General features: G+C 42.2%; 1 protein-coding gene across 1 annotated transcript; it reads left to right on the top strand.

Annotated features, from left to right (window-relative positions):
- The first annotated feature begins 860 nt into the window (after positions 1 to 860).
- Positions 861 to 25,754, top strand: LOC121550536 (ras-related protein Rab-5C). The gene is made up of 6 exons (XM_041862833.2): positions 861 to 1,010; positions 19,859 to 20,225; positions 21,673 to 21,824; positions 23,371 to 23,493; positions 23,717 to 23,810; positions 24,986 to 25,754. Exons 2-6 carry the CDS (start codon positions 20,060 to 20,062, stop codon positions 25,111 to 25,113), a joined length of 663 nt encoding a protein of 220 aa, XP_041718767.1. The 5' UTR covers positions 861 to 1,010; positions 19,859 to 20,059; the 3' UTR covers positions 25,114 to 25,754.
- The last annotated feature ends 1,122 nt before the right edge of the window (positions 25,755 to 26,876 follow it).

Below are 26,876 nucleotides of genomic sequence, written 5' to 3'. Positions count from 1 at the left end.
AAACTGAGCAGGTCACAGTAGTGGTACACAATTACATAAATCATGTTAGTCAATCACTCAACATCCAACAATATCTCTTTAGATAGACCCACCCTAAAATACTGGGACTTCTGCATTTGATGCCCACAGCATGAAAGTTTTGGTCAGTGAGTTTACTTTTATGAACAAAATGTAGATCTAAACTGATGTCAGGTGATGGCAAATATCATGGTCTTTAGCGCCACTAGATGGTGATATATTTAAAGCAAGCCTCTGTAAATATTTTATTAAATACATTTGAAAAACTATGGGACAGAATCTTGAGTTGTTGATTGCCTATCTGGTGCCAGGGGTGTTTCTTTTTACCAAAAAGATCAGCTTTGAAAAAGATCTTATGTTAAAAGATCTGATGTGATTGGTCAAAATACTAATTAGTGGAAAAATATCAGAACTGGCCTGCCTGTGTAAACGCTAGTTGGTTGTTTTTATCTCCCCAGCGCAAGATAAAAAACCGCATCCGAGATTTAAATATATATATAAGGAGTAGTCTCCTTAGACAGACTTGTTGCCTCCCACAATGTATTAATGCTACTGATTTTGCTATATATTTAAATCTCGGATGCGGTTTTAATCTTGCACTGGGGAGTAAGTGGCAACTGCCACTGCTTGCCACTTCTAAATTATTCTCGTAAACCCGATCCTAGGCTAAACCAGTAGCATTAATACATTGTAGGAGGCAACAAGTCTGTCTAAGGAGACTACTCCTAAATAATCAGCCCTGACCAAGTGTGTTCATTAATTTAGTAAACTACAGTTCCCAGGTTACCAACGATAGATAATCAGAGGGAAGCCACACCTTCAGGAAGTGGGAGGATACCGGAAAAAAATGCACTAAGCAGAAGTGAAGGCCGGGGCCTATGTGTTGAGCAGTCGATGTGAGCTGTGATAGTGAGAAAAGTCGTCAGTCAAAATTGTGTAAAGTGAGAGTATACGAAGAAAAGGGAAAGCATATTTGACCTTTGCCTTTAACGGTAAGCTGTAAACTATATTATTTTGGTTCAGATTTCCACTGTCAAATTTTGCTCAATCAACCAGACAGTAAACTAACGTTAGCTAGCTACCTATATAGCCAGATAGACGCTAACTAGCGACTGTCAGATTGATATGTTAAATGGGACTGATTACTTGTCCAGATAACTAATGAGGTAACTAGTTAGCAAACAATAAAATGTTTTGTTCATCATTTGACCAAATAGTTATTTCTCTTTAGATGTTTGATTTACCCCGTCTTTTCTGTGCGATGTCATCATAAACTTAGCCAAGTTAGCCAGTATTAGGGAGCTAGCTAGCTATCGTCACTGTCGTCCTGTTTTGTTTTTACTGGCAGTAACGTTAATTTACAGTGAACATATTTTTGTCGTTGTCTACTCGGCTAACTAGCTACTCAACTTCAGCTTTTAGTGGCATTATATAACAGTTTAAAAATGGTCTGGCTTTAAAAAGCTAACTAGTTACTGTGACTTGGTGGGCTAACTAGCTAAATTACAGTAATGTCATGTGTTAGATTTGTTATTGTATTTCATAGCTAGTTAGCCTTTAACTGACAGCTAACTAACTATATAGCGAGTAGATTTTCCTTTTGGTCCAATCAATTTGATAAACATTTCATATGTTGATTTCTATCTTTCAACCGAGTATTTTAGCTCATTGCCATTGGCGTCAGCAGGCTCTTGGTATCTGTGATGATGACCAATAGTATGAGGAAGTTTGAAACCCACTAACTTAATAGCTATTTATGGTTCCTGCCTGGTAATGATCACATAACATTCCATCTTGCAGTAACCCACATGTCACCTGGTCTATTACGTTAATTGTTATCTTGCCACTGATTCTAATTGTTTACTTAGTTAGGTCTCAAAACATAGTAATTTCTTCCTTTTGCGTAATTGGAGTTCAAAGTTCATGGCTGTGTCTAATTAGGTTCATCATTTTGAATGTCATCATTGCTGAGTTACAGTTTGGGTCTGTACTTGGTGTGTCAATGGTGGTACAGGTAGGTCAGTTGTCTGATGTAACCCTCATCGTGTGAGTCTGTGTCATGTTACTTTTGTGTGAATGCATGCCACCTCTTCTCTGGTCTATGGTGGTATGTGGTGTCCCTCATAACTTACTGTCTCATCAGTCCTGTACCCTTGTTCACTGCTTCACCTTTACTGCAGGTCATCTATGGTAGTTGTTCCCAAACTGTGGGGTCGGCAGGGGGGCGCGGGAGTCCCCCGGAACTCTGTTCGGCTTTCAACTTACTCTTGAAAGTTGTAATAGTAGAATGCACAAGGTGCAGTTATGAAATTGGGTAGCGCATCATCCGTTTCCCTCTTGTCATGTCAGTCATTGCATACCTTACAGCAGAGTTTCCCAACCCTCCGGGTGCACGTTTTTGCCCTAGCTCTATACAGCTGTTTCAAATAACCAACTCTTCATCAAGCTTTAATTATTGGAATCAGCTGTGTAGTGCTAGGGCAAAACAAAACTTGCTTGAGGAGCAATTCCCACGGGGGGGCCAGTATGATTTATTTTTTTATCTATACAAAAATAATGTATGCACTCACTAACTGTAAGTCGCTCTGGATAAGAGCGTCTGCTAAATTACTGAAATGTTAAATGTAAAACGTAGAGAACCAAAGAGGAAGACCCCCCCTCCTCCCTCTTGTTCTATGTCATGACTTACCTGGACCTCCTACTGAGATGTACCTTTTGTTATGTAAATCAATTGTTAAATGGGGTGAAAAGGAGACTGGAGTGCCAGCTCTTGCAAGCTGAAAAGTGGCCTAGGCTTGAGTCTTTTCGGTAAAACACCAGGGTAAATCATCATTGGAAACTTGTTGATGTGTTATGGCTCAATAACAGGACTAGAGTTGGACCTTTTTGAAATGGAGCGGAGAAGGGATTTTTAATAACTTGCCTAAGCTGCTGCCATGTTATGGTGTGGACCTTGTCCTTATAGAGAGTGGTGACACATTTTGACACACAGGCAAACATTATATAAAAGGCAATATTACTAGGTGGTATAAAATGTTTGTTTGATTTGGTGTTGTAAGCCTAGTTAAGAAAGTTTCAATGATATTTTAAAATATTCCTGACAGAATGGCTAGTAAAATAACATCCATCATTTACATTTTCGTCATTTAGCAGACGCTCTTATCCAGAGCGACTTACAGTTAGTGAATGCATACATGTTTTTTTCATACTGGCCCCTCGTGGGAAACGAACCCACATCCCTGCCGGCTAAACCCTCCCCTACCTTGGACGACGCTGGACCAATTGTGCGACAGAGCCTGGACTCGAACCAAGATCTCTAGTGGCACAGCTAGCACTGCAATGCAGTGCCTTAGACCACTGCGCCACTCGGGAGATTTTCAATGTTCAATCCGAAGTAGGCCTAGCCTAATTGGTATGCGTTAGTGTGTTCAGAAAGGTTGTAATGCAATGGAGTCGATGGAGGAATGAATGAATCGAGTGTGTAGGAGGAGAAGCATGCCCATTCACAACAGGTCATTCTGATGACTTCGCAAAAGTGAAGATATCCTGTAGGTGTGCGCATTTTTCTATTACCCAAGCTGGAGAGTTCTATGTGCAGTGGTTACTGGTCAGTGGTCAGTTTGCTACCAGGCCTGTTTGAGACTGACAAGATCAATGTATGCCTATTGCGGTTCCCCCCTATTGGTTAAACCACAACAATTTTAGGCCTAAACAAATGGGAAATGATTTCATTAAGTTTGAGTCATTAATAATGAAGTGTGTGTGTGTGTGCTTCCTCACAGACACCCACTAACCCCACCCTGACACTTTATCTCTGCAGCTGAGGAGCACAGTGTGAAAGGTCCTGTCTGGGGCTCTTATCTCTCACACTAGCACCATGCTCAAACTGAATGGGGGGTTGGGGTTTAGCCTAGTAGGCCTATGCAAAAGCAGATGCTTTTTTAAAATCTCACTTAGGGTTGCAAAGCTACTGGTAATTTTCAATAGTTACCTGAATCTTGGGTAATTTATACTTGAATGTGGGAAACAAATATTAATATAGTATTCCTTTTTTAAAATATATATATATATATATATATCTGTGTCCGTATTGTCCATGAGTTTCTAGTAGATGGACCATATGGTTCAAGAGAAAATAGCCTAATTCATGAAAAAAGGATCTATGCTTAATGAAAAATTGCGTTATTTTCAATTAATACTGCAACTATTGTCTTTTTCCACAACTGCCACCAGTTTGGCCCCAAAACATTTACTACAAAGACATATTGACATAGGAAAATAAATACAAGTGTGTAAAAATATATATAATGGATATTTTATGCTGCCTGAAACCCTTGTATTTTACACCAATATGGTATTCACTAAGTTGGTTGATATTTAGTATGATGTTTTACAGCTTTGTCATTCTATTTTCTCCATTTTAAACCGATCTTATTTGGTTAAAAAAAACACACAAATGTCTTGTTAACAAACTATAGTTTTGGCAAGTCGGTTAGGACATCTACTTTGTGCATGAACCAAGAAATTGTTCCAACAATTGTTTACAGACAGATTATATCACTTATAATTCACTGTATCACAATTCCAGTGGGTCAGAAGTTTACATACACTAAATTGACTGTGCCTTTAAACAGCATTTAGACAGGCAGCCCAATTCTGATATTTTTTTTCACTAATTGTCTTTTGACCAATCACATCAGGTCTTTTCACATCAGATCTTTTTTTAGAGCTGATCTGATTAGTGAAAAGACCAATGAGTGAAAAGAAAGATAAGAATTGGGCTGCCTGTCTAAACGCAGCCTTAGTCACCATTCCTCTCCCCTTTCAATTGACCCATCCCTTAGTCATCATACTATAGTTTATCATGCAGACATATTCAAATAGTCCACTGTAGTACTCCCTAAAAGGTTACCAACCAAACACATGTAAAGGTTTTAGCCAGTCCCAGAAGCCGGACCTTTATCATCAGAGGTGAACTAGGCTATTCTAAACTAACGGTTTCCCTGTATCAATGTTCAGAAAGGTTTCCTCTTCCCCTGTTTATAAAGGTTGTGGAATGTCTAGTTACGTCACACTCAGCTCAGGACCTTGTCAGGAAATATGCCCCCCACTGGCTTTTCAGTCTCTAAGCATCCAGGCCAGCAGCAACAGGGTTTATCAAAGATGGTGAATAAATGAAGATAGTTCACTCAGGGCGTTTACCATTGATTAATTTTTTTCAATTCTAGTTTACTTAACAGGGTGTGTCTCCAATAGACACCAGTGCAATAGCAGCTGGGTCTGATCTACTTAGTTCATTGACTTTCATTGAACCAGAAAAAAAACAGCAGTTGGGTTGTCTCGCTTTCTCTTCCGTCTCTGGGTTTATCCTCCCTGACGGTTTCCCATCCAGGCTCAACCCTTTTAAACTTCAAATGAAAGCTAACAGCGGGATGCAGGCCAGGCAGGGTGGCTGCTGCTAGCTCCTCCCTCCCTCCCCATTACATCTAATTCCTCCGGTCCCTCCACCCTTGGAGTTCAGAGAACCTGTTGTCATATCACCACTTATTCCTAGGTAACTGGTTAAATGTAGTCTGCCTTCCTGACAGCTTGTTGCACATCTAGTTCCATGACATTGATGATGAATGCACGTTGACACATCTGTAGATAATGGCTGTGCCAGGAAATGGACTAGCTGATGTTTCAACAGGAGTATTGTAGGAGTGGGAGACTGTTTGAATTGTCCTTTGGGAACACAGCTCATAGGCCTATTGGGCTGTGTATTGTTAGCAGTGCTAGCCTAATCAGTTGTTTAAAGGAATTCTGTGCATTCTCATAGTACAACTACCTTCTGTCCAGTCCAGTAACATCAGTTACTCTTTCTGATCAGTCCTGTTCCACCCTCTGCTAATTACCATGACCAGTACTGGCCTAGGAGTTTTACCTAGCCTAATTCCAGATCTGTTTGTGCTTTTGCCTACTCCATTGTCATTGTCAAGCCTTTCAGCAGTGTTTGGCATGACAATTCTATAAGGAGTTGTCAAGAGAGCAGAAAAGGACTGGCACCCAGGCTAAGTTGTACCTGACAGCAGAGCAGAGTGGGAGAGGCTAGTTAGTATGTTCTCTGTGAGCTGTGACTGAAGCATACCTTTAGGCTAGTTGTGGTCAATAATGTGGTTGGCTGTGAGGGCTTTTTCCATGGCAAAAATGAAGACATGATGCAGACCTAACTCTTTGGTCCTTTAAAAACCTGCTGTATGTGCTATAGCTTGGAAAAAATATAAATGTGACTCTGGATGACAACATAATGATGTTTGTTTCCAACATTAGGGCTGTTTACCTAAAGTTAAATCCACTTAGTGTTTTGATTCCTTGCCACGATACTAACGAGTATCGTGATACTGGTATCGTCCCGGCCCTAGTTAAGAGTAGTGTGGGGTATAGCGGATGGGGTTCAAGGCTAAATATGGGAGTGGGTACTTCCAAAGTTAGCCAACTTAAGGCCAGGTGTGTGGACCAGTCATTTTGTGTGTGTGATGTTTGGGATGTCAAGTATAAGACGAAACCAACAAGGTGATGGTTACTGATTTCACTGGTCATGTTAAATAGAAACTGAACAGTTACTGAGAATTTCCCCTCCCCACACTCTTTTTCAGACTTACTAACATGCTGACAAAACTGACCGCATTGTGTGCCGGAGTGTTGCAAAATAAATGTACACATTCATTTTATTCAATAATTTAATTCAAACTGTAGAGAAGACGATTTTGTATGACTCAAAAGGGGTCCAAATTCTACCAAGATCCAGCTAAAAAAGGACCATATGCATGTCAGGTAAAATAACAACCCAATGGTTATCTCCCAGGACCAATTATCTAGCAACAGCAAGCTAGCTAAATGTCCATGAATGTGTGTTTCGATCTGACCCCAAATTAATATAGGTGGTTCATAGTTGGTTTTGGTATTTTAACCTGCGTGTCATGAACGCGTCTGGTGGAGATAAACATCAACATGCACGCGCAGAGTCGGTTTGGTCAGCATGTCCGTCATAAACGTAGCTTCTTCATTTGATAGATCTGTGCATGCATTGTCTTGTATAGTGTTAAAATCTACCGCATGCATGCGAGTGAAAAACTGCTGATTGGATCATGAGGGCAATGCATGGAGTATCTGTATGTATGTAGTTAATTGTGTGTGGCTCTACTAGTTCTCAGTGGCTGTGTTTCACTAAGTGCTTGGATGTCAAGCTGGCAGCAAAGCCCACGGGAGGCTGTATGAATATTTCACTATCCCTCCCTTTCTCTCTCTCCATCCCCCTCGCCCACTCTCTCTTTGACCCATCTTTTCTTCCCTCCATCTCTCTGACCCACTTCAGTGTGGAGGTCTCCAGGGCCTATTAAAGATGCCAGCAAATGGCTGCTTAGATGCAGGATGCTGTTCTGTCTGGCTCTCAGAACAGGAGTGAGTGAGTGTTGGGCCAGCCACTGCAGCCCTCTAGCAATCAGTCAATCATATTACCTAGGAGAACAGGACAGCCTGTTCACTATACTGTTCAAAAACCATGTCCTAAACTCTTAGGCCTAAATCCACAGTTTTGGTTTATAATGGTGGATTGAACACAGGGCTTTTGATGTGCATCAGATTTGAGTTGTTATATTTGTCCTCTACGTGTGTTTATATTATATTGAGTGTTAACATCAGTGTTACTGACACTAATGTACAATATGGGCTCATATGACTAGCCTAGGTTAAATGTTCTCACTCTTTTACTGTTGTTTTGGTTTCTGTGAATCTCTCTCTCTCTCTCTCTCTCTCTCTCTCTCTCTCTCTCTCTCTCTCTCTCTCTCTCTCTCTCTCTCTCTCTCTCTCTCTCTCTCTCTCTCTCTCTCTCTCTCTCTCTCTCTCTCTCTCTCTCTCTCTCTCTCTCTCTCTCTCTCTCTCTCTCTCTCTCTCTCTCTCTCTCTCTCTCTCTCTCTCTCTCTCTCTCTCTCTCTCTCTCTCTCTCTCTCTCTCTCTCTCTCTCTCTCTCTCTCTCTCTCTCTCTCTCTCTCTCTCTCTCTCTCTCTCTCTCTCTCTCTCTCCTCTCTCTCTCTCTCTCTCTCTCTCTCTCTCTCTCTCTCTCTCTTCTCTCTCTCTCTCTCTCCTCTCTTCCCCCCTGTCCTTAGCTGTGGAGCCCTGTCCTGGGGCAGTGAGGCATGCTGACCTCTTCATTTCCATAGTGTGTGTGTAGTAGGCTATCAGGTTTGGAGAGCAGTCACTTAGAATGGTAGACAGGTAAGGGTAAACATGTTGTGTAAAAAGTGCCTCAAAACATTTGACAGAAGTGACCTGCTTAGGCTAGCTTAATTAGAAGAAATACCAGGATGTTTCTACGTTCTTCTCAGAAACACAAAGACATTGGGCTTAGTTCCACTGTCTTGGTCTGAATGTTTAATCACCCCCATGACTGTGTAGAAAACTGTACAGTTAGTATGTTACCTGTGAGCTGTGACTGCAGCATACCTTTTAGGCTAGTTGTGGTCAATAATGTGGTTGGCTCTGAGGTTAAGAGACGATACCAGGATATTCTTTCCATGGCAAAAATGAAAACACGAAGCAGACCTCACTATTTGGTCCTTTAAAAACCTGCTGTACAGTGCATTCGGAAAGTATTCAGACCACTTGACTTTTTCCACATTTTGTTACAGCCTTATTTTAAAATGGATTCAATTGTTTTATTCCCCTCATCAATATGCACACAATACCCCATAATGACAAAGCAAAAACTGGTTTTTAGACATTTGTGCAAATGAAAAAAATATATCACATTTACATAAGTATTCAGACCTTTTACTCAGTACTTTGTTGAAGCACCTTTGGCAGCGATTACAGCCTCGAGTCTTCTTGGGTATGACGCTACAAGCTTGGCACCTGTATTTGGAGAGTTTCTTCCATTCTGCTCTGCAGATCCTCTCAAGCTCTGTCAGGTTGAATGGGGAACGTCGCTACACAGCTATTTTCCAGTCTCTCCAGAGATGTTCGAATGGGTTCAAGTCCAGGCTCTGGCTGGGCCACTCAAGGACATTCAGAAACGTGTCCTGAAGCCACTCCTGCGTTGTCTTGGCTGTGTGCTCAGGGTCATTGTCCTGTTGGAAGGTGAACCTTCGCCCCAGTTTGAAGTCCTGAACGCTCTGGAGCAGGTTTTCATCAAGGATCTCTGTACTGCTCCGTTCATCTTTCCCTCGAGCCTGACTAGTCTCCCAGTCCCTGCCGCTAAAAAACATCCCCACAGCACGATGCTGCCACCACCATGCTTCACCGTAGGGATGGTGCCAGGTTTCCTCCAGACGTGACGCTTGGCATTCAGTTCAATCTTGGTTTCATCAGACCAGAGAATCTTGTTTCTCATGGTCTGAGAGTCCTTTAGGTGCATTTTGGCAAACTCCAAGCCGGCTCTCATGTGCCTTTTACTGAGGAGTGGCTTCTGTCTGGCCACTCTACCATAAAGGCCTGATTTGGTGGAGTGCTGCAGAGATGGTTGTCCCATCTCCACAGAGGAACTCTGGATCTCTGTCAGAGTGACCATCGGGTTCTTGGTCACCTCCCTGACCATGTCCCTTCTCCCCCGATTGTTCAGTTTGTCCGGGCGGCCAGCTCTAGGAAGAGTCTTGGTGGTTCCAAACTTCTTCCATTTAAGAATGATGGAGGCCACTGTGTTCTTGGGGACCTTCAATGCTGCAGAAATGTTTTGGTACCCTTCCCTAGATCTGTGCCTCGACACAATCCTGTCTCGGAGCTCTACGGATAATTCCTTCAACCTCATGGCTTGGTTTTTGGTCTGATATGCACTGTCAACTGTGGGACCTTATATAGACAGGTGTGTGCCTTTCCAAATCATGTCCAATCAATTGAATTTACCACAGGTGGACTCCAAGTTGTAGAAACATCTCAAGGATGAACAATGGAAACAGGATGCACCTGAGCTCAATTTTGGGTCTCATGGCAAAGGGTCTGAATACTTATGTAAATAAGGTATTTCTGTTTTTTATTTTGAATACATTTGCAAAAATGTCTAAACCTGTTTTCGCTTTGTCATTATGGGGTATCGTGTGTAGATTGAGGAACAACATTTTATTTAATCCATTTTAGAATACGGCTGTAACGTAACAATGTGGAAAAAGTGAAGGGATCTGAATACTTTCCAAATGCACTTTTTGGAATATAGCTTAGAAAATCAGTAAATGTTACTCTGGATGACAACATAATGATGTTTGTTTCCAACATTATGGCTGTTTACCTAAATTTAAATCCACTTAGTGTTTTGATTCCTTGCCACGATACTAATGAGTATCGTGATACTGGTATCGTCCCGGCCCTAGTTAAGAGTAGTGTAGGGTATAGCGGATGGGGTTCAAGGCTAAATATGGGAGTGGGTACTTCCAAAGTTAGCCAACTTATGACTAGCCTAGGTTAAATGTTCTCACTCTCTTATCCTGTTGTTTTGTTTTCTGAAGCAATCATCTCAGGCTGTGAATCTCCCGGCCTCTCCCCCAGCCTCCCTCCTCCTCTCTCCCTGTCCTTAGCTGTGGAGCCCTGTCCTAGGGCAGTGAGGCATGCTGACCTTTTCATTTCCATAGTGTGTGTGTGTAGTAGGCTATCAGGTTTGGAGAGCAGTCACACCTGTTGTTTTGCCTTAGAATGCCAAGAGGTAGACAGACAGGTAAGGGTAAACATGTTGTGTAAAAAGTGCCTCAACATTTGACAGAAGTGACCTGCTTATGCTAGCTTAATTTGAAGAAATACCAGGATGTTTCTACGTTCTTCTCAGAAACACAAAGACATTAGGCTTAGTTCCACTGTCTTGGTCTATGTTAGCTTTGTTACAACTTCCTCTCTTGTTTGAACCTCAGCTTCATCATATTGGCACGTAGGGGAATTACATGTTGAGCCAATGAACATGCCGCTATTTCTCCCCAGACTCTCACTGTGGTGCGTCTAGGAATCCCTCGGACGGTGTGTAATGTATATGTGGCAGTAGTCTAGGCCTTTGGTGTGCTACCTTGCTGTACTGTCTGCTCTGTGCTGGGCTGACCCTCTCAGGCCAGTGTGGGGTACCAACACAGGGTGATCTTCTGTCACATGCAGAAGATTAGGCTCTTGCCTGGCCTGGGACGGACTGAGCGCCAACAGCAACACCACTCTGGCTTGCCTACCTCTCTCTCCTTAACCAGGGCCCTATAAAATCCGTGCTGCAGACGGAATCACGGAATCCAGACAATAAAACAGAATTCAACAATATTCAAAAATGTATTGAATTTATTAGAAAAGTAATTAATTTGCCCAAGTTAATCATAAGACATTAACTAAATGCATCAGTGATTTGTATTTTCCTGCAACTTTCTGAAACTGTGTGTGTGGTGCACGCATATGTCTACACTTTGTAGCCGCGTTAGCGAAGATGCTAATGATAACCGTCTTCTGGTAGAGATGGCTTTCCCAAAAAACTTCTCAATTAAATGTTAACTACAAAGTAGCCTATGCCTGCCTACCTGGCAGAATGATTTCATGATTATTTGCATCTATCCAGTGGCCATTTGTTTTGCATACTCTGCAATCACATGAACGATTAAGAAACGTTGCTAACCAAACAACAGCCTCTTGCTGGTGCACACTTGCATTACAGGGTGACTACACCCCAAATTCTAAATGTCTTTAAGCATTGTTGTGGAATTAAAAAAATTGTTCTATTATAATAATAATAATAATATAATAATAATAATAACGATTGAGACTGAAAAATTATGTCATGGGACCCCCATTGATTTAGTTATGTTTGAGTCACTCAGATAGCGTAAGAACAGACATTACTCCCCCCCTCTAGTCAAGTGTGTTTTTTCCATCTTTGAATGCACTCACTGCTGAAAGAGGCCTATACACTGTAGAGTGTTGTGTAGACCTATTTTGTGGCTTTATTGTGATGTTTCACACTTATTATGGATTTTAGCTTTGTAGGCTAGCCTAGGCTAGTTGTCCTAACAGCAAATGGTTTAGTATAAAGGGCCAACAGTACAGTATGTATGTGCTACTCTGTCCTTCTGAAATGTTCACTTCCTGCTTTGATATTCATTCAGTTTCCTGTCCCTTTCACCAAGCAGAAGCTGACTGACCTTGTGTAAAGTAGCACTATGGAAGATTAGATTTTAACAGTTTATCTTACTGTAGTCATATTCCTCAGTCAATGTAAAGAACAACACTTGGACTCTGTAATCTTATGGTTGGGCCAGTGTACTCAATCTGCACATCATCATGTAACTAACGTAGACCTATCTACTTTAAGATGGATGTGTACAGGCCCAGGTGGATTGTAACACAGAAACAGGAGTCATTGGGGCAGGCGACTCAGACTATCAGTTCCTGTTCTGTATTTTCACTGTGGTCCTCAGCTCTGTGGTCTCTGAGAACACACACACACATACACACACACTGACCACAACACACACAACACAAACGGGTTGCATTGGGTTGGATGTGTACACAGAGTTGAATTCGGCTTTCCGTTCATCTTTCCCTCGAAACAGAGGTGTGGGGGAGGGGGGGGCTTATCTCCCCAAAAATGTGTCGTTCAAGCGTCATGATTGTGAATGCTCACGGTTAATTGTGGTCATACTCATCATGGCCTAGTCTGCATATCTAAATGTTGCTTTTGACCCCAAGATATTTCCTTCACTGCTGTATTTGACTGTTGAGTCTAAAGTAAATATAATTAAAAGATAAGAGGGCAAGGCTTATCTCCCTGTCCTGTCCTGGCTACATTGAAACACAGACGTCCAGACCACATAATGTAGGTTCAGTAGGCCTATCAGAAAAGAACCTTCATTTAAACCTTGACCTGTTTTCTTGTCAAACTATGGTGGTGTTTAGAAGCACTGAGATGTTCCCCGACAATAGTGTTTATCAGAACATTATTGATTTACAACACTGGTCAACTGGAGCAGAATAATTAGTCTGCTAGGCATTGATTTTAGGCATTTTGGGGTTTTAATGAGGAACTGATGCACATCAGGACCATTTTAAAGAAGAGGTTTGTTTGAACCTGAATAATAAGCCCAGTCAAAGGCTAAGATACAAAGAACGCACTACATTGGAACATGAAAGCAGATGAGTTTTTACCAGACACTTTTGGGAGTAGCCTGCTTGGTATGACATCATTGTCTCCTTGCCCTCAACACTTTGCTCACTGCTTAGGCAAGGCTATAAGAAATGATAATGGACATAATTACTCTTATATTCACCTCGATTGGCTCTAAATGGCGTGCATAGAAACTGTTATTGATTGTAAGCATATGTAATTTGGTGATGTTATTACTGGTGAGATGAAGACAGTGGAAGGTAGGCCCCTAAATGGCAGGTAATCCAGGAAAGAAAACGAGTAGGTGGCCAGTATGATGCAGGACAACTTGAGTAAACTATATACAGGTTATATTTACAAAGAATGCAGATCAGCCTATGATTTAGGTGGCAGGTAGCCTAGCGGTTAAGAGCATTGGGCCAGTAACCGAAAGGTCGCTGGTTCGAATCCCCAAGCTGACTAGGTGAAAAATCTGTCTGTGCCCTTGAGCAAGGCACTTAATCCTAATTGCTCCTGTAAGGGATGCACATTTTGGTCAATTTTGCAGCCGACTAACCGACCCTCATAACCAGCCAATAAAGGGTAAAAAATAAAAAATCCAAACAGTCATGACATGACCAACAGAAAATACTATGTATGCATACAAGGAACAGATATTTTTCATTAAGAGCTTAATGAAAACATGCAACAATATCAAGCCTGTCATCTTAGTGAAAAAGCTGAAGCCTATTATTGAACATGCAACAGCTGTAATGAAGCAGCAAATAAAACTTCATTTCTCAAAATTTGCCAAATGCAATTAGAGGGAAAACACTGTTCTAAAGAGCGCACCTAATGGCGAGCAGTTCCATATATGACAGAGAGGAACATCTCCTTTAGAAACTTAGAAAGAGGGGGAATCTAATAGCAACAACTTGGATGGGTTGCTAATATGACTATGATTGTGCCTTTGGCTGCTGGATATTGAAAGAAAGTTGATATGAAAACCAATAGAACAGGAGAGAAATGCTGGTTAATGGTATGAGGATGTCTTTATATAATAATTACCTCCCCGTTTCTATGGTTGGATTTTGGCTAGGCTAATTTGAAGCACGCAAAGCATTCCTCATTATTTGAAGTAAAGTAAAGCGTTCAGGTTTCAAACAGTTATACTGCCTCAAGCTCACATTGCAAAGTGGTGGGTGCCGTGCTGATAGCCTGCCAACCGTTGACTATAGCCTGCCAACCGTTGACTATAGCCTGCCAACCGTTGACTATAGCCTGCCAACCGTTGACTATAGCCTGCCAACCGTTGACTATAGCCTATGCACGCGAATGAATGGGAGGCGCGCTTTAATTACGAGTTGAGACTGAGAAATTAAAATAGTACCTCTTTTTAATCGTGGCCATCAAAACCGTTTTTAACACGCGATTGCATTTAGAATTGTTATTTGTTGCGCAATGACTGGGCTTATAAAAGCACGTTTCATTCCAGTACCAGCTTTTTTAAGGGGCTGCTCTCACACTGTCTGACAGGTGATGGGCCATTACGCTCCTCAAACTACGCTCTGTATGCTGTTCGCGTGTGATAAGATGCATGCCGACTAATGAAAATACATACACAACAATTTAATTCCACTAAATTATGCAAGTTAACCTATAGACTGATAAGCATGACCGGTCAAATGTATTTTCAGCAGCTAACCGATTTAACGGTTAAATGTTAACATCCCTAGGCCAAATACAGTGTACAAAACATTACGAACACCCGCTCTTTCCATGACAATCCAGGTGAAAGCTATGATCCCTTATTGATGTTACCTGTTAAATCCACTTCAATCAGTGTAGATGAAGGGGAGGAGACTGGTTAAAGAAGGATTTCTAAGACTTGAGACATGGATTGTGTATGTGTGCCATTGAGGTTGAATAGGCAAGACAAAATATTTAAGTACCTTTTGAACAGGGTATGGTAATAGGTGCCAGATGCACAGGTTTGAGTGTGTCAAGAACTGCAATGCTGCTGGGTTTTTCATGCTCAACAGTTTCCCGTGTATATCAAGAATGGTCTACCACCCAAAGGACATCCAGCCAACTTGACACAACTGTGGGAATCATTGTAGACAACATGGGCCAGCATCCCTGTGAAATTCATTGTAGACAACATGGGCCAGCATCCCTGTGAAAGGCTTTCGACACCTTGTAGTCCATGCCCCGATGAAATGAGGCTGTTCTGAGGGCAAAATTAGGTGTTCCTAATGTTTCGTACACTCAGTTGGCATAACCAATTTTTATTTTTGTAAACTTATGTTTACAATTTTAATTTAGAAAATAAAAAAACGGCATGGACAAAATTATTGCCAACCTGGAGCTAGTACTTGGTTGCACAGCCTTCGGCCAAGATAACTGCAGACAAACTCTTCTTGTAGCCATCAATGAGCTTGCTACGCCTTTCTACTGACAATTTTGCCCACTTTTCAGCAGCAAACTGCTCTGATTTTTCAATGTTTGAGGGGTATCCTCCACCAACTGCTGTTTTCAGCTCTGGCCATAGGTCATAAATGTGATTCAGATCTGGACTCGTCGCTGGTTACTCCAGAATAGTGCAGCATTTCTTATTGAACCATTCCTGGGTGCTTTTTGATGTGTGTTTTGGGGTCGTTGTCCTGCTGGAAGACCCGCAACCTTCAATGGAGACCCAGTTTCTGGACATATTTGGCTGCAACTGTACTATAACCTGTATATAAAGTGCCTTCAGAAAGTATTCACACCCCTTGTTTTACAGCCTGAATTTAAAATGGATTACATTTAGATTTATTTTGGACTGGCCTAGACACAATACCCCATAATGTCAGTGGAAATAGGTTTTTTGAAATTGTACAAGCTAATTAAAAGCTGAAATGTCTTGAGTCAATAAGTACAGTGAGGGGAAAAAAAGTATTTGATCCCTGAAAGAAATGATCAGTCTATAATTTTAATGGTAGGTTTATTTGAACAGTGAGAGACAGAATAACAACAACAAAAATCCAGAAAAACGCATGTCAAAAATGTTATAAATTGATTTGCATTTTAATGAGGGAAATAAGTATTTGACCCCTCTGCAAAACATGACTTAGTACTTGGTGGCAAAACCCTTGTTGGCAATCACAGAGGTCAGACGTTTCTTGTAGTTGGCCACCAGGTTTGCGCACATCTTAGGAGGGATTTTGTCCCACTCCTCTTTGCAGATCTTCTCCAAGTCATTAAGGTTTCGAGGCTGACGTTTGGCAACTCGAACCTTCAGCTCCCTCCACAGATTTTCTATGGGATTAAGGTCTGGAGAATGGCTAGGCCACTCCAGGACCTTAATGTGCTTCTTCTTGAGCCACTCCTTTGTTGCCTTGGCCGTGTGTTTTGGGTCATTGTCATGCTGGAATACCCATCTACGACCCATTTTCAATGCCCTGGCTGAGGGAAGGAGGTTCTCACCCAAGATTTGACGGTATATGGCCCCGTCCATCGTCCCTTTGATGCGGTGAAGTTGTCCTGTCCCCTTAGCAGAAAATCACCCCCAAAGCATAATGTTTCCACCTCCATGTTTGACGGTGGGGATGGTGTTCTTGGGGTCATAGGCAGCATTCCTCCTCCTCCAAACACGGCGAGTTGAGTTGATGCCAAAGAGCTCCATTTTGGTCTCATCTGACCACAACACTTTCACCCAGTTCTCCTCTGAATCATTCAGATGTTCATTGGCAAACTTCAGATGGGCATGTATATGTGCTTTCTTGAGCAGGGGGACCTTGCGGGCGCTGCAGGATTTCAGTCCTTCACAGCTTAGTGTGTTACCAATTGTTTTCTTGGTGACTATGGGCCCAGCTGCCTTGAGATCATTGACAAGATCCTCCCGTGTAGTTCTGGGCTGATTACTCACCGTTCTCATGATCATTGCAACTCCACGAGGTGAGATCTTGCATGGAGCCCCAGGCCGAGGGAGATTGACAGGTATTTTGTGTTTCTTCCATTTGCGAATAATCGCACCAACTGTTGTCACCTTCTCACCAAGCTGCTTGGCGAAGGTCTTGTAGCCCATTCCAGCCTTGTGTAGGTCTACAATCTTGTCCCTGACATCCATGGAGAGCTCTTTGGTCTTGGCCATGGTGGAGAGTTTGGAATCTGATTGATTGATTGCTTCTGTGGACAGGGGTCTTTTATACAGGTAACAAGCTGAGATTAGGAGCACTCCCTTTAAGAGTGTGCTCCTAATCTCAGCTCGTTACCTGTATAAAAGACACCTGGGAGCCAGAAATCTTTCTGATTGAGAGGGGGTCAAATACTTATTTCCCTCATTAAAATGCAAATCAATTTGTAACATTTTTGACATGCGTTTTTCTGGATTTTTGTTGTTGTTATTCTGTCTCTCACTGTTCAAATAAACCTACCATTAAAATTATAGACTGATAATTTATTTGTCTGTGGGCAAACGTACAAAATCAGCAGGGGATCAAATACTTTTTTCCCTCATTGTATATAAACTTCCGACTTCAACTGTACACAAGCAGCCAACTCTGCTGCCCCATGTACATAGCGACATTAAACACTGGACACTTCCCGTTTCTTTTATACTGTTTTTCACACTGTGTATTCATATACTGTATTATTCACATAGCTCATTCTAATATTTCTACTACTGTACATTGCATTTTTGTTATAGCGCTTATACACACGCTTATTTCAGCTCGTTACCTGTATAAAAGACACCTGGGAGCCAGAAATCTTTCTGATTGAGAGGGGGTCAAATACTTATTTCCCTCATTAAAATGCAAATCAATTTGTAACATTTTTGACATGCGTTTTTCTGGATTTTTTTGTTGTTATTCTGTCTCTCACTGTTCAAATAAACCTACCATTAAAATTATAGACTGATAATTTATTTGTCTGTGGGCAAACGTACAAAATCAGCAGGGGATCAAATACTTTTTTCCCTCACTGTATATAAACTTCCGACTTCAACTGTACACAAGCAGCCAACTCTGCTGCCCCATGTACATAGAGACATTAAACACTGGACACTTCCCGTTTCTTTTATACTGTTTTTCACACTGTGTATTCATATACTGTATTATTCACATAGCTCATTCTAATATTTCTACTACTGTACATTGCATTTTTGTTATAGCGCTTATACACACGCTTATCTCAGCTCGTTACCTGTATAAAAGACACCTGGGAGCCAGAAATCTTTCTGATTGAGAGGGGGTCAAATACTTATTTCCCTCATTAAAATGTGTTTTTCTTGATTTTTTCGTTGTTATTCTGTCTCTCACTGTTCAAATAAACCTACCATTAAAATTATAGACTGATCATGTCTTTGTCAGTGGGCAAACATACAAAATCAGCAGGGGATCAAATACTCCCCCCCCTTTTGTTATGGCAAACCTAAATAAGTTCAGAAGTAAACATTTGTTTAACAAGTCACATAATAAGTTGTATGGACTCACTCTGTGTGCAATAATAGTGTTTAACCTGATTTTTGAATGACTACCTAATCTCTGAACCCCACACATACAATTATCTGTAAGGTCCCTTTCCAATGCCTCGCACAGAAGGGAACCTGTTGGTAGACATTGAATAACCCATTGAGCATGGTGAAGTTATTAATTACACTTTGGATGGTGTATCAATACACCCAGCCACTACAAAGATACAGGCGACCTTCCTAACTCAGTTGCCGGAGAGGAAGGATACCGCTTAGGGATTTCACCATGAGGCCAATGGTGACTTTAAAACAGAGTTTAATGGCGGAGACAACTGAGGATGGATCAACAACATTGTAGTTACTCCACAATACTAACGTAACTGACAGAGTGAATAGAAGGAAGCCTGTACAGAATACAAATATTCCAAAATGTGCATCCTGTTTGCAACAAGACACTAAAGTAATACTGCAAAAAATGTGGCAAAGCATTTAACTTTTTATCCTGAATACAATGTGTTATGTCTGGGGCAAATCCAATACAAGACATTACTGAGTACCACTCTCCATATTTTTAAGCTACATCATGTTATGGGTATGCTTGTAATCGTTAAGGACTGGAGAGTTTTTCAGGATAAAAAAATAAACAAAATGGAGCTAAGCACAGGCAAAATCCTAGAGGAAAACCTGGTTGTCTGCTTTCCACCAGACACTGGGAGATGAATTTACCTTTCAGCAGGACAATAACTTAAAACACAAGGCCAATTCTACACTGGAGTTGCTTACCAAGAAAACAGTGAATGTTCCTGCGTGGCCAAGTTAGTTTTGACTTAAATCTACTTGAAAATGTATGGGAAGACTTGAATGGCTGTCTTGCAATGATCAACAACCAATTTGACAGCTTGAAAATTTTGAAAAGAATAATGGGAAAATGTTGCACAATCCAGGTGTGGAAAGCTCTTCGAGACTTACCTAGAAAGACTCACAGTTGTAATCACTGCCAAAGGTGCTTCTACAAAGTATTGACTCAGGGTTGTAAATACATATGTAAATTAGATATTTCTTTATTTAACTTTCAATAAATGAGTAACATTTTCTAAACATGTTTTCACTTTGTCATTATGGGGTATTGTGTGTGTGTAGGTGGTTGAGAACAAAAAAAATGATTTAATCAATTTTGAATTCAGGCTGTAACACAATAAAATGTGGAATAATTCAAGGGTTATGAATACTTTCTGAAGGCACTCTAGTTTACTAAAGTTTTCCTGTATCATACTGGCCGCCAACTTGTGATGTTATTAGTCACAGTCTGTTCTTTCTTCCAGCCCCCACAGGTGAAGTCCCCTCTTCCTCCAGCCCGCCTTGACTCTCCTGACCCAGCTTAGCCCACCCTCGCCTGGCCTGTCTCAGCTCCAGCACCTGCTCAGCTTCAGAGCCCCAGTCCTCCGCCCCAGACACACCCACCTAGAGCAGCCTCATCCTCCACCAAGAGCCTCTTACACTGGTGAAGCTCTCTGCTCAGCAGCATGGCAGGTCGAGGAGGACCAGCACGGACCAACGGCGCGGCGGCCAGCAACAAGATCTGCCAGTTCAAGCTGGTGCTGCTGGGAGAGTCAGCGGTGGGCAAGTCCAGCTTGGTGCTGCGCTTCGTCAAGGGCCAGTTCCACGAGTACCAGGAGAGCACCATCGGAGGTGAGTAGGGACGCTGTTTGCATTGGGATTGTTATTCTTCTGACTGTGTCTTAGTCATGCTTAGTGTTTGTGTTGATTTATTGCTGTCCTTGTGTTGAGTCAGTATCATGTTATAAAGATCAAATAGAATGGAAGTGTGAATGTGTAGTAGACTGAAGGAAGACCATTTACAATGCCTTCTTAACTGGGGCTGTGTTCAAGGCCAGATCAGGAGCAGACCTGAGCTGCAGAACCAGTTATTTCTTGGCAGCTGATCACCTGACTCTCGCATGAGCAGCCAAACCTCTCAGACTGACACTTTAAATATGCCACAAGGAGTGGGATGTCCTGACTCTTGGCCACAGAAAGCCTTATAGAGAATGTTCAAACTGAAAACAGAAAATAGATATGTGCTAGAAAGAGGTACTTGTCATCTGTCTAATAACGTATGTATTGACTTAATGCTAGCCGGAGTGGAGCAGAGAGAAGGGGGTCTCTCTCTGTGGACTCTTTAAAACAGGAAGGAAGTCGGTCAACAATGGGATTTTGTCCTGGAACTTCTCTAATAGCATCTGGAAACCAATACTTGATGGCTAGATGGATACCTGTCCTCAAAGAGCGCTCACGTTTCTGTTATAACATTCAAAGAATTCCACTGCAAAAGTTGGGTAATGAGTAACTATGTCTTTTCAGCTTCACCTAGTGTTTTTACACCGAGTCACATCATGCAGCATGAGCCACAGGAGGGTGAGGCTGGAGAGACAGGATGCTCGGTGCTTACACTAGCCAAAGCCTTAGGACGAGTCAGCATTTATTTTCTTTTTTTAAAACCTGTCGTCAGCTGTCTGGTCTAAGGTCACCAAGCTTTAGTATGGAGCGGGCTTCCTCTATGAGCGCTGCTGCACATTTCCCTCAGCCATGTGACACAATGGGCTGAATAAGCAGAATCCTTATGTTCCGTGTATTAGCCAATAGACAGCCACATGTTTTGTTCTCTCTTTCCATCACTCACTTTTGTTTAGTGTATTTTACTCTCACTACTTTTCTCGCAGTAACATTTTACCCAGTGCTTAGTGCTCTGCGACTCAATCTTGTTTACTTACATAATAATTGTCCCTTCCTCCTCTCTCTAACGTTGGAAGACTCCCAATTCTCCTCACAAGTTCTCATTAAGCCACTGATCATGTTTCCTCTTAACTGTCTCATGGCCTTGGCTGTTGGGGTTATGTTTGCCTTGTGCTAGTTTAACTCAGCCATGTCAAATCGGGACAACTATACCCCTACGACACTATCAAAGGAAGAAAACAGAATACCTGTCCTGTACAGATACTGAGCATTACTCCACTGTGAGGAAATGTACAGGCGAAGTAAAATGTACACCTCTTTTCTATGTGTAGAGCATTAGCAGACCTCAAAATAAAAATAGCGCCTGAAACTAAGTCTATGATATGTCTCTTCATTTCTTCAGCTGCCTTCCTCACACAGACTGTCTGCTTGGACGACACAACAGTTAAGTTTGAGATCTGGGACACTGCAGGGCAGGAACGGTATCACAGCCTGGCCCCTATGTACTACAGAGGAGCGCAGGCTGCCATCGTGGTCTATGACATCACCAACACAGTGAGTGACTGCTGCTGGTCACGTGTGGAACTAGCCCCTGAGTGTTGTCAGCACTCTGCATCTATATTTAGCTGAGGTTGATGATTATTCAAACCCTCAACAAGTATCCTTTGCTCTCGTAACTGACACTTCTGTAGATATATATAATAGAGCTCTTGTATGAAAAACAAACATCCATTGTGAAATCTATCTTTGTCATGTACACTGCTCAAAAAAATAAAGGGAACACTTAAACAACACAATGTAACTCCAAATCAATCACACTTCTGTGAAATCAAACTGTCCACTTAGGAAGCAACACTGATTGACAATACATTTCACATGCTGTTGTGCAAATGGAATAGACAACAGGTGGAAATTATAGGCAATTAGCAAGACACCCCCAATAAAGGAGTGGTTCTGCAGGTGGTGACCACAGACCACTTCTCAGTTCCTATGCTTCCCGGCTGATGTTTTGGGCACTTTTGAATGCTGGCGGTGCTTTCACTCTAGTGGTAGCATGAGACTGAGTCTACAACCCACACAAGTGGCTCAGGTAGTGCAGCTCATCCAGGATGGCACATCAATGCGAGCTGTGGCAAGAAGGTTTGCTGTGTCTGTCAGCGTAGTGTCCAGAGCATGGAGGCGCTACCAGGAGACAGGCCAGTACATCAGGAGACGTGGAGGAGGCCGTAGGGAGGGCAACAACCCAGCAGCAGGACTGCTACCTCCGCCTTTGTGCAAGGAGGAGCAGGAGGAGCACTGCCAGAGCCTTGCAAAATGACCTCCAGCAGGCCACAAATGTGCATGTGTCTGCTCAAACGGTCAGAAACAGACTCCATGAGGGTGGTATGAGGGCCGGCGTCCACAGGTGGGGGTTGTGCTTACAGCCCAACACCGTGCAGGACGTTTGGCATTTGCCAGAGAACACCAAGATTGGCAAATTCGCCACTGGCGCCCTGTGCTCTTCACAGATGAAAGCAGGTTCACACTGAGCACATGTGACACGTGACAGAGTCTGGAGACGCCCGTGGAGAACGTTCTGCTGCCTGCAACATCCTCCAGCATGACCGGTTTGGCGGTGGGTCAGTCATGGTGTGGGGTGGCATTTCTTTGGGGGGCCGCACAGCCCTCCATGTGCTCGCCAGAGGTAGCCTGACTGCCATTAGGTACCGAGATGAGATCCTCAGACCCCTTGTGAGACCATATGCTGGTGCGGTTGGCCCTGGGTTCCTCCTAATGCAAGACAATGATAGACCTCATGTGGCTGGAGTGTGTCAGCAGTTCCTGCAAGAGGAAGGCATTGATGCTATGGACTGGCCCGCCCGTCTGGGACATCATGTCTCGCTCCATCCACCAACGCCACGTTGCACCACAGACTGATACATTTGATTTCCATTGATAATTTTTGTGTGATTTTGTTGTCAGCACATTCAACTATGTAAAGAAAAAAGTATTTAATAAGATTATTTCATTCATTCAGATCTAGGATGTGTTATTTTAGTGTTCCCTTTATTTTTTTGAGCAGTGTATTTCATCAAATCACAAGTGTTTTTTTCCTGTGCAGGATACATTCACACGCGCAAAGAACTGGGTGAAGGAGCTCCAACGACAAGCCAGCCCCAACATCGTCATTGCACTGGCAGGGAACAAAGCTGACCTTTCCAACAAAAGAGCTGTGGACTTCCAGGTACTGAGGAACTCCTAACAGTTAGATGCTGCTCCCACTGGACTATTAGTGGAAAATGTTAAGGTTGTTTAAACAGTAGAATGTCTACAAATGACATTTTTATCATTTCTGTTGATATTCATGAATGCTCACAAACTCTCAAAGCTTTGGGTTATTACTGAGTGTATCTATATGTTTGTGATAGACCTCTAAAGATCTCTGTCCTTCCTTTGTTTTTTTGTAGGAAGCACAAGCGTACGCAGATGACAACAGTTTGCTCTTCATGGAGACTTCAGCCAAGACGGCCATGAACGTCAATGAGATCTTTATGGCCATAGGTACGTGTACCACATTATTATGTGTGCATGTATACACTGAGTATATCAAACATTAGGAACACCTTCCTAATATTGAGTTGCACCCCCGCTTTTGCCCTCGGAACAGCCTAAATTATTTGGGGCATTGACTCTATAAGGTGTCAAGCGTTCCATAGGGATGCTGGCCCATGTTGACTCCAATGCTTTCGACAGTTATGTCAAGTAGGCTCGATGATCTTTGGGTGGTGGACCATTCTTGATATACACAGCAAACTGTTAAGCGTGAAAAACCCAGCACATACACAATCCAAACCCAGCACATACACAAATCAAATGTTATTTGTCACATGCGCCGAATACAACAGGTGTAGACCTTACAGTGAAATGTTTACTTACAAGCCCTTAACCAACAATGCAATTTTAAGAAAGAATACCAATGCAAATAGTCTGGGTAGCTATTTGATTAGATGTTCAGGAGTCTCATGACTTGGGGGTAGAAGCTGTTTAGAAGCCTCTTGGACCTAGACTTGGCGCTCCGGTACCGCTTGCCGTGCGGTAGCAGAGAGAACAGTCTATGACTAGGGTGGCTGTAGTCTTTGACAATTTTTAGTTGTAGTTGAACCTTTTTAGCAGTTGTAGAACCTGACTGATGCAACCAGTCAGGATGCTCTCGATGGTGCAGCTGTAGAACCTTTTGAGAATCTGAGGACCCATGCCAAATATTTTCAGTCTCCTTAGTGGGAATAGGTTTTGTCGTGCCCTCTTCACAACTGTCTTGGTGTGCTTGGACCATCTTAGTTTGTTGGTGATGTGGACACCAAGGAACTTAAAGCTTTCAACTTGCTCCACTACAGCCCCGTCGATGAGAATGGGGATGTGCTCGGTCCTCTTCTTTTTCCTGTAGTCCACAATCATCTCCTTTGTCACACATACACAATCCATGTCTCAACTGTCTCGAGGCTTAAACATCTGTCTTTAACATGTCTCCTCTCCTTCATCTACGCTTGATTTTGAAGTGGATTTAACAATTGACATCAATAAGGGATCATAGCTTTCACCTGGTCAGTCTGTCATGGAAAGAGCAGGTGTTCATAATGTTTTGTATACTCGGTGTACATTTCTTCCCAGAACAAATTAAATGTGTAGAAACCATGAAGGCTTCCTACTCACTGTTTCTTTTTGTCCTTCTCCTGTAGCCAAGAAGCTTCCTAAGAACGAGCCAGCAGGTGGAGCCAGTGGCCGGGCCAGTGGCCGGGCAGGAGTGGACCTGCAGGAAGCCGCCCCACAGGCTGGTGGTAGCAAGTGCTGTGGAGGTGGGAACTAACCAACTGGACCGACACACCAACCAACCTGCAGTATCAACCAACTGACCAGACCAGCTGACAAACACATCCCACGGTCAAACCAACTGACGGTCTGACCAACCACCATGCACCAATACTGCACCGATCAACTGATAAGCAAACCAGCTCACAGGCCAATCAACTGTCAACACACAACTCCAAGGTTCCAATGATCCGACCAACAGACAAATGACACAATTATGACCAACATGATGACCTACAACTGTTTTAACTTACCCGAGGACATAACAACCCCATTATCTGCAACGAAACTATGGACATCTGACAACACCCAGGCAAAAAACAACAACCCCACTTAGGGAGGAAAAAAATATCAATCCTTACCAATCGCACTTAACAGAGCACTGTTCTTCTTTGTTTCACTGTATTTCTGTAAGAAAAAGAAAAAATCTAACGCAACTGGGAGGAATAATGAACAGGCTCTTTGGCCCTCTCCTTTCTGTCTCTCCCTCTCTTGTCATTTCTTTACCATAATACTACAGTATTTCAACGTATGTCTTCTGTCACTGTTCTAACCCTGTTTAGTTTGGTGGTGGGTGAATGTAGCAATTCTCATGATTTAATTTTGTCTTGTTCCCGATCGTCACCCTTGGGCAAAAGAAGGGGAGAGTGTTCAACTCCTCAACCCCAAATAAGGAGTTAGGAGAACAGTTGTTTCCTTCCAGATATAGCAGTTGTGTAGATGAACTGAACTATTACATTGTTATTATTATTGTTATTACTTTCACTTATTTTTGGCACAAGTTAAACAGTATGATTTCAAAGACTAGACCACCTAAGGTTTTCCAATCATTAATCTATGATATCCAACCATATACATAGTGCATTAACATCATTGTCACCAATAAGTCATTTTTAGCATTAATATAATGTCTCTGAATCATTCATATACAATGACGAAAGTGGAATAAAACACAAAGCAAGATTTGTTTTCCTGACCAAAATCACAATTGTGTATTGAAAACATGTTGCTATTATTTGTATAATTATTTTCTTCAAATATGTAACCAATCAGTAGTTACTGTCAATACAATACCTTCCCAATCTCAACATGATACTTTGTCATCCTCAATTATTTTTGTCATGTAAAGATGTCTTTTTTATTTGTATACAATTATTTTGTTTCTGAAGATTCTCTGGTATGGGGTGCACTGGTTCTGTCATCTCTTGTGATTTCAGATTTTATCAGTTTCTTTTGCTTTTCTTTTTCTCTGTTCTTTTTTTACTTTTTCATATCGGGGAGGGATAGTCTGTTATGACATCAATGACTAGCACAACAGTACCTGCAGCTGTCACTGCTGTGAGATGGGGGACATGGGGAGGGCAGGGGTAAACAAAGCAAAACAACATTGTAATTTTACCAATAAATAAGGGGGAAGGTATCTCATTGTCTGCCTGTCTTCTCATTTGTTGTATGACAATGGGTATTCGAGTAGAAGATTTTTCACTTAGTTTTCACCTAACAGCTATGAGTATCTTTACTGACATGTTGGGCGTACCGTAGTTGTTTCCAGTCATACAGAAGCCTTTGTTCTCTAATTCTCGATATTCTCTAATTCTCAATCTCATCAATAGATCCTCATCAGTCTAAGAAGCCAGCTGAGCTCAGTGAGATTCTTTCTGCTGAAAAATCTCACACTATGGTCTGACTGAATTCCTCACATTCCTGCTCCACAGTCGTGGTCGTCGTCGTCCCGCCAGTGGATATAGTTGGCCAAAACCC

This window comes from Coregonus clupeaformis, chromosome 35 (genome assembly GCF_020615455.1).
Source record: "Coregonus clupeaformis isolate EN_2021a chromosome 35, ASM2061545v1, whole genome shotgun sequence".
NCBI classification, from domain to species: domain Eukaryota; kingdom Metazoa; phylum Chordata; class Actinopteri; order Salmoniformes; family Salmonidae; genus Coregonus; species Coregonus clupeaformis.
This window is presented reverse-complemented; position numbering and strand designations above follow the sequence as displayed.

Excerpts from the sequence above, each read along its gene's own strand:
- LOC121550536 (XM_041862833.2), top strand. The coding sequence starts at position 20,060 with ATGGCAGGTCGAGGAGGACCAGCACGGACCAACGGCGCGGCGGCCAGC. Across the intron at positions 20,226-21,672 it reads CCAGGAGAGCACCATCGGAG|CTGCCTTCCTCACACAGACT; the intron begins GTGAGTAGGGAC and ends TCATTTCTTCAG. Across the intron at positions 23,811-24,985 it reads TGAGATCTTTATGGCCATAG|CCAAGAAGCTTCCTAAGAAC; the intron begins GTACGTGTACCA and ends CTTCTCCTGTAG.